Source organism: Gossypium hirsutum, chromosome D05 (assembly GCF_007990345.1).
Source record: "Gossypium hirsutum isolate 1008001.06 chromosome D05, Gossypium_hirsutum_v2.1, whole genome shotgun sequence".
NCBI classification, from domain to species: domain Eukaryota; kingdom Viridiplantae; phylum Streptophyta; class Magnoliopsida; order Malvales; family Malvaceae; genus Gossypium; species Gossypium hirsutum.
In genome coordinates, this window is record NC_053441.1 from 57794569 (window position 1) to 57803197 (window position 8629).

General features: G+C 32.2%; 1 protein-coding gene across 2 annotated transcripts; it reads left to right on the plus strand.

Annotated features, from left to right (window-relative positions):
- The first annotated feature begins 3313 nt into the window (after window positions 1–3313).
- LOC107903659 (transcription factor TCP4) lies at window positions 3314–5811 on the plus strand. Of its 2 annotated transcripts, none has more exons than XM_016829785.2 (3): window positions 3314–4046; window positions 4125–5413; window positions 5488–5811. In XM_016829785.2, exons 1-2 carry the CDS (start codon window positions 3932–3934, stop codon window positions 5363–5365), a joined length of 1356 nt encoding a protein of 451 aa, XP_016685274.1. In that variant the 5' UTR covers window positions 3314–3931; the 3' UTR covers window positions 5366–5413; window positions 5488–5811. The 2 variants fall into 2 exon arrangements, with proteins under 2 accessions (XP_016685274.1, XP_016685275.1); XM_016829786.2 differs by having other exon boundaries at window positions 3317–4034.
- Window positions 5812–8629: the final 2818 nt, after the last annotated feature.

Below are 8629 nucleotides of genomic sequence, written 5' to 3' on the forward strand. Positions count from 1 at the left end.
CAAAATAATAATTTTCGTTACATCCGTGAAATGATAAAACATTTGATGATGATATGACAATTTATGTGATAAAAAAAGTTAAAAATTGTTAATGTGGCAAATGACATGAACATTTAATGCCGTGACACTAAAAACAGGATTGCAAATAATAAAATTTAAATTCGATTTTTTAAATGTAAAAAGTTATGTGAATATAAAATTAATTAATTGATAACGAAAAATAAATTAGAATTAGGTGAACATTTAAAAAAGAAGAAGAAAGAATCATTTTATAAACCACCCTTTACTTCACTATAGAGAAGAAAAACAAAGAATCCATTAAATTGAAAAAAAGAGAACATGATAGCTAAGCATTTGAGCTTAGCATATAAGGAGGACAAGTATTCCACTCCAAAATAATGGAATGCAAGTATGGTTGTCTTCGTTGAACCAAAATTTGTAAAATTTTAAAAATAGACTCCACTTTGATAAATTTTTTTTTGAAAGTCCCTAATGTTAGTATATGATTTGATTAGCCTCGTAAAAGTGTGTTTGGGAGATGGGAAAATGTTGGGAAAGACGATGATGTGTCTTTTAAGTGAAGCAATAAAGAAAAAAAGAAGAAAAGAAAAAGAAGAAGAAAGGAATAGGTCATTGGCAAAAGTTGTGATGGTGGTATAAAAGTATCTATCCATTCCTTCACAAGTAATCTAAAACAAAAGCACCTACACAATATCTTGGATAAGTCTTCGAAGGGTGAGTTTGGATGGACGGCGGTAACAATAAGATTAGATATTGTAACAATATTGTAGCGTGAGACAAAAAGTAAGCTAAATTCACTGCACTGCACACTATCGCCCGTCCAAATCCACCCTAAATCTTTTATAAAAAAATTGTTGTTACTTATTATCATTGTTTTGGTTATAACAAGTAATGAAAATAGAATAAATTTGTATTTATAAATTATTCAAATTTGATTTAAGAAGTTTTGAATTTTATTATTAGTTTGAGGTTGAATAAATTATGTGTATTTTAATGCTTGGTTTTTGTAATTTTGTAAGATGGATTACTTATTTCTAATTAGTATTGATAATATTCAATTGAAACATAAATAATTAAATTAAGGGTAAACCATAAAAATAGTCATTTTTGTTTGTCTCAGATTATATTTTAGTCACTTATGTTTGAAATGTTACGTTTTAGTCACTTATGTTATCGTTTTGTTACAAAGTGGTCACCCTACTGTTAAACTCCGTTACATTCCTAACGGCAGTTTTACGTGGCAGTCCAAAGGAGTTTTAAATGCCAACTTAAATGTCCAATTGCTGGGATGAAAATAATATTTTAATTAAATAAATTTAATTTAGACTGTCATGTAGGACCACAATTACAGAGGTAATAGAGCTTAATGGTTGAATATAAGTGACAAAAACATAGCATTTCAAACATAAATGATTAAAAAGTAATCTGAAGCAAATAAAAGTGACTAATTTTATAATAAACCCTTAAACTAATAGGAAAGTGTAGAGTCAAATTTATTTATTTATTATTAAATCAATTAAGTTTTGATTTGGATTTAACAACTTCATGAATTGAAACAACGATGTAACATAAATCCCAATTGAATAATAAACTAACAATTAAGTAGAAAGAATTTTAGGAACCAAATCAAAGAAATGACATTTGGAATTGTCTGTCTCAATCGTTGTAGCACTTACATGTCGTTGCCATAAATAATTTCCAATGGTAAAGAGACTTAGGGTGAGTTTGGATGGACAGTGCGTTTACTTGCGGTTAGTGTAAAAATAGCGGTGGTAGTGAAATTAGATACTGTAGTGATACTATAGCGTGAGACAAAAAGTAAACTAAACGAACCGCACCCAATCGCCCATCCAAACCCACTCTTACATTGATAGATTTAAGTTGAAAATAAAATTTAAAAATCAGTAAGGAAAAAAGTAAAAAAAAAAACACTAAAAACTATAACCACTAATAATAACACCCTTTAGAAAAACGAGCAGATTACTGTCACGGTAACTAATTTAAAAAGAAAAAAAAAACAAACTTTATTTATACGCTTACTTTTTGGCTGACAAGACTTAACAGAACTTGTCTGAAAAATTTTACCTCAAAAGCAGCTAAAAAGCACTAGGAAGGGGAAAATCCATTCAAAATCAAAATTGAGGCTTTTTTTTTTACCCTAATAATAAAAAGTAATTAATAACTAGATTATTTATAAAAATGGTATATCCATTACAGTATTTTACCTATGATGCCTGATAAATTGACAGCATCAAATTGAAATATGATGGTTTAAAAAATTCCGAGACTTGATATGTAAATTTCTCATTTTGGTTGAAAAGTTTTAAGTGTGACTGCATCAAATTTTAAATAGGTTAAATTGCTTCATAAACCTTATTTATTTATTATTATTTTTATTTCCCTTCAACACTAAAAATAGAGAGGCCTCGTATTAATTAGTTCAAAAAGTTTTTTTTTACCAAAAACTATTTTTGTAAGAAAGTGATTCTAACTGCAAATAATTTTTTTAAAAAAATTTTTGAAAGATAATTTTTTTTCAAATTATTTTATTCCAGTTGGAATAATTTTTCAAAAAAAATTCAAAAAAATTATTTGAAAAAAATAAATAAAATTTATTTCTAGGTGAAATCAAATTTTTTTATAAAAATGCTTTTTGGTAAAAAAAATTTTCTGAACTAATTGGTAAGAGGTCTCTCTATTTTTTGTGTTGAAAGAAAATAAAAAAAATAATAAATAAGAAGAGTTTTTAAAGCAATTTACCCTATTTAAAGTTTGGTCACCACAAGTCACCCTTAAAAGCTTTTCAACCAAAATGAAAATTTTACATATCAAGTCCCTGAATGTTTTAGGCCATCACATTTCAGTCTAGTACTGCCAATTTATCAGTACCATTTTATTTACATTTAATTATAGTTTTAAATTCAAAACCAACTCAATTTTATTTACATCCACACCCTTAAAATACTATTAATTGATAAATTAATTTTATTTATTAAATTTAAAATTAAATTTATTTATTTTTAGTGTGGTAATATTATTTGATTCGGCGTATACAATAACTTAGATAAGGATCATAATAACTTATAATAAAATTAATACTAAAAATAAATATGTATCGAACTTTTTCTTCAAAAAATATTGGACAGATAATGAAATTATTTTAATTTCACATATAAAATTAAATTTAGCATAAATAAAAAATACAAATAAAATAAAAATTAAAAAATTAAAGAAAAAATGTGACTGGTTCTTAAATCTATAAAAATTAAAAAAAGAAAAGGTTGGGTGGAGACAATAATCCATTGTATGGAGGGAGGGATTAAGCTAAAACAAAACATCAAGAATGGCAGATTTAACTTCATTAGATGAAATCTATAGTGTTTAGTAAGAAAAGAAAAAGTGAGAATCCAGTTAAAGAATAATTTTATTAGCATCCGATTGAAACAAAAGGAAGAGAGATTTTTAGTCTTTAGTTTTACTATAAAGAACAGCGGCAGATGCAGTGAATGAGATGAACAGAGATCTTTAATCTCTTCTCTGACCCAAATACACTGTCACCTTTACCCACTGCCATCATCATCTTCATCATCATCAAGGGCTTCCAATAAGCCAAGAAAAGTGTTCCTTTTCCCTATACTAACCTATATCTAAGCCCCCCCTATATTTACTTTTCTTTCTCTCTCTGGGTTTTTTCCCGAGAAAATTCTTGTGGAGAAAATTTGTTGTTTCTTGTTGTTTTTGGTTAGTGGGTGTTAAAAAGACTGAAAACCCATTTTCATAGTTTGGTTACTGAATTGAATAGTTCTTATAAGAGACCCAATTTCCAAAATCTGTGTTTTTACTTAGAAAAAGAAAAAGATGACTGAAAGAGATAGGTTAGGCTTGGAATAAGAGCTGTAAACTTTTGATTATGGTGATGGAAATGGAATCAATCAATGGCGGGGCCTTTTGGGAGAGTGAACAGTATTTGGTTTCATTGTGGTGGGAAAAGTACAGTCAAGAAGAGCAGATTAGTAAGCAGAAAGGTGTCTTCCATTAAAATCTGACTCTGGATCCTCGAAGGAATCATCATTATAAACATCAAAATCTTCTTCTTTTTTCAGATTTTGGTGCAAAATCAATCGAACATGCAAGGAAAATGGGAGAAAATCATCACCAAGCTGCTGCAACATCGTCAAGATTGAGGATAAAGCACGTTGGAGGAGAGATCGTTGAGGTTCAAGGAGGTCACATTGTTCGATCAACTGGAAGAAAAGATCGTCACAGTAAAGTTTGTACTGCTAAAGGTCCTCGAGACCGACGAGTTCGTCTCTCGGCTCACACCGCCATCCAGTTTTACGACGTACAGGACCGTCTCGGATACGACCGTCCTAGCAAAGCTGTGGATTGGCTAATAAAAAAAGCCAAATCCGCCATTGACGAGCTCGCCGAGCTTCCTCCATGGAACCCATTGGATGCAACGATTTCAACCAAGAAACCCAATAACCAAGAAGACCTAAACACATCAACAGCAACAAACAATGAATTTCACATCGAAAACCTTGCTGCTGGGTCTGGTTCTCAATGCGTTCAGCAGCACGAAATGGGAGATAACTTGAATAATAATTCGGGTTTTCTTCCAGCTTCTTTAGTTTCTGATGAGATTGCTGATACTATGAAGTCTTTTTTTCCATTGGGAGCTTCTAGTGAGACGCCGCCGTCTTCTTCATTACAATTTCAGGATTACCCGCCGGACTTGTTGTCAAGGACGAGCAGCCATAGTCAAGATCTGCGGCTTTCGCTTCAGTCATTTCCGGAGCCAATTCTTTTGCATCACCATGAACACCATGCTGCTGCTACAGCTCAGGCGCACCATAGTGAATCTGTTCTATTCTCTGGAACCACCCCATTAGCCGGTTTCGATGGGTCTAATGCTGGATGGGAGCACCACCAGCAGCAGCAACCGGTGGAGATTGGGAGGTTTCAGAGATTGTTTGCTTGGAATAGCAGTGGTGGTGATGCTGGTGGTGGCAATGGCGGTGGATTTATCTTTGGCACTCCATCGCAACAGTCATTGCCACTGACTTTTGGCCAAAACAGCCAGTTTTTTTCTCAGAGGGGACCCCTTCAGTCCAGTAACACACCCTTGGTTCGTGCTTGGATAGACCAGCCAATTGATGAACACCATCATCATCATCAAATCCCACAAAACATCCATCAACAAGCTGCTTTATCTAGCATGGGATTCACCACATCTGGTGTATACTCCGGTTTTCGCGTTCCGTCACGAATTCAGGGCCAAGAGGAGGAGCATGACAACATTGCCAATAAGCTGTCCTCTGCTTCCTCTGATTCTCACCATTGATCCACTAAGAGTGGAGAAAAAAAAGCCAAACTTAACCCCCTCTATCAGGTTCCACTTCTAACACTTCCTCATTTTCATTTAATTTTCACGTTGCTTTGCACTTACAAGTTGATTGTTGACAGTGAAGTCGATAACGAGGTGTTAATGATGGATTCAAGATCAGTTTTGAGGGAAGATTTCGGTCACATTGAATCAATGGCTTATACCTTGGGGAAGAAGGAATCTGTTTCAGGTTATTCGATTCCCAGTTTGTTAAGCTTCTATCAGTTGATTGTTTGTTGCTTTAATTTATATTTGATTGAGCTCTTAGAGCTCAACTATGGTTTCCTTGGACATATCATGTGTTTCGTGTTTTCAATGTTTGTGTTGTTTGCTACTATTTGCCAGTGTTACATTTAAGGTGCAAACCAAGTTTCTTTAATTTCAGATTTGTTTTTTCTCCTCAATTAAGACCTATGTTACTCAGTCTCACATGTAAGTGTCCATAGATATGTGCCTAACACGGATATATTTTCATTTATTTGGTGAGTCATTAAAGGGTTATCCCCATATCCATATCCGAATATGTGTTTAAAAGAAAAACAAAACATCAACAAATGGTTGGAAGAAGTGGAAGTGGACTTTTTCTCTAGACATTTGAATTAAGTTCGAGTTGTCATCGTTGGGAGGACTTTACTTGAATACCAACCTTGGCCCGAACAGAGCTAGACTCAGACCGTAAAGCGGATGAGGACTCCTGTGGTTACTAACCAAGAAAAAAACAACAACAAAACGACCTCAATTAGCATAAACCTTAAACCTTAGACCTTAAACACTGGATCAACTAATACGGAAAAGTCTTTCTCAATCACATATCCCTTTTTATCTGATATGGAAATAGAGAAGCAATCAAAACTCAGTATCTTCTGTTTAGAAATGTCAATTTCTCATATAGATAAAATTTTGTTGCTTTATTGCCTCCTATGAACAGATTGGTGCCATAAAAACTTTCTTAAACCTGCAAAAAGGGAACTGAAAAGTAACTAATAATCTTTTCTCACATCTCTATCCATGCTTGGAGTTTTCATGGTGCCATGAAAGAAAAAGTCATAAGAGTGATAGCTTTAGATGCCTCAGTTTTGCTATTGACTTGCCATATTCTTGCTCAGTTAATCTTGAATGAATAATAATCAAACTACTCAATCACCATTGCAGACATTTTTGCCAAAATTAGCAGAATTTAGATAGTGTTATAGGACCTGAATCACTTCAGCTGCTTACATGCTTTTAATATAAAACAATTGGGGGGGGGGTATCTCTGAACCGTGTCCTGGACCTTAGATTAGCATTGAAACCAGGTTGTTGAAGATACTTAAAAGCTCACACACTTATTTCAATCAATGAGGATTCTTTAGCAGATATAGAGATGAAATGAGGCTAAGTTGAGTACATCTGTAGCAGGAACTATTAAAGGGAAATGAGATGAATACAAAGAAGCTCAATAATGTTAGAATAGTATAATTATACAGTAATGGGTTAGATGCCACCAAAATTTTGGTACTTTGCCCATCTGTAAATGGTCCCCTCACTGCTATGTATATCTCAGAGCCTAATATAAAAATAGCATCTTCAGCTTTGCTGGAAATTCTTATTTTCTTTTAATAACATAAACAAATATGAACCCATAAAAGAATACTTTGTGTTCTATTTATATTTGCTTTATGGTTGTTGGCTATGTTGTTCTGGTACTTCCATTTTCTGAAAGATCCGTGTTTGAGTCATAACTGACATAGATAAGGATCCTCGAAATACATGAAAAGATCGTAAAAAAATAGACACCTACACCTGAGTATTGGTGCTTGTTTTTGTTTGAGGGTGGTTGGATTGGAGAGCTTCTTGTTGGCCTTGTAGTTGGGCTTACCTATTGCATTATGCAATGTAATAATGAATGATTGTAGGATTCCTAAGTCATTTGTCAGACCACACCATTGACTTAATTGCACTGCGCATTCCTAAGGGATATTTGGGGATTTTGAGAGATTAATACTCAAACCCAAAGTTCTTCAATAAAAAAAAATTTAATAAGTAGAAGATCATCTGCAAAAAGTAAATGAGAAATGATAGATTCTCGGTGGGAAAATGTAAAAGGCCTTTATTGATGGTTCGCAACTCGCTCCTAAATCGTTTGAGATCATTTTTCCGACCCTGACGTAAACGTTGTTGAGGAGAGAAATTCGGTAAACCTTGTCCATTACACAAAATCAACCCTAATATTTAATGATCTTAAAGTAAAGTCCCTCAAATTTTACTTCACTATCGTTTGAGAGGATGAAAATAGTTTACTTAAATATGGAAGTGTTTCTAACTCAGAAGTTAGTCAAATTGATTCAGATACAATTAATTTTAAGAAATGAAATCCAGTATGTATTTTAAAAAATATATATATATATATTGTGGTTTTTTGGAAATTCAGAAAAAAAATTTTGATTCATCACCCACATTTTCTTAAACAGATTCATCAAATATGCTGATTTTGTTGGGAAAATAAATGTTGCGAAAAGCTATAAGCTTCATCAGTCAAAAAAAAAAAAAATCCATAGTGAATATGAAGGTTAAATTCTGTTATTAGTCTCTCAATTTAGTTTCTATGCTTTAACTTGATTAATTTTAATTCTTATATTTTTCGAATTGATCAATTTTAGTCTTGACCTAAACAATAGTAGTTAAATTCATTTGATTAAACTCAATTATTGGTCTTATACCATGCATTAGACCTGTTTATGGACCGGGTTATCTGTTCAGACTTGAAAGCTCATCCGAAATTTGGGAGGGTTTAGACAAAAAAATTAAGCCCGTTTAAAATATGAGTCGACCCTAAACTTGAACATTCAAGGCCCAAGCTCGGCCCAACCCAATCTATTTTTAAGTTTATAATACTTTACATTATATTATTTTTATATATTATGTAATTTAGAACACATTAAAAAAATAAACCTATACTAAATATACAATGCTACTCTAATGTAAACATTAAAATAGTGTTAAGATTACTATATAAAAATTTTCAATAAATAAAAATGTATAAAATATATAAAATTATTAAATATTAAAATAAAATAAATATATTTTTAAAAAATGTTAAAAAATAATATGGGTGGGTCTAAAATGGGCTTGGGTTAGTTTTTTTTTTTTTTGCAAATATAGACGGGTTTGGGCAAAATTTTAGGTCTATATTTCGAATCGGGCTTAGGCAAACTTAGAGTATGTTAATATCATGCTTAGGCT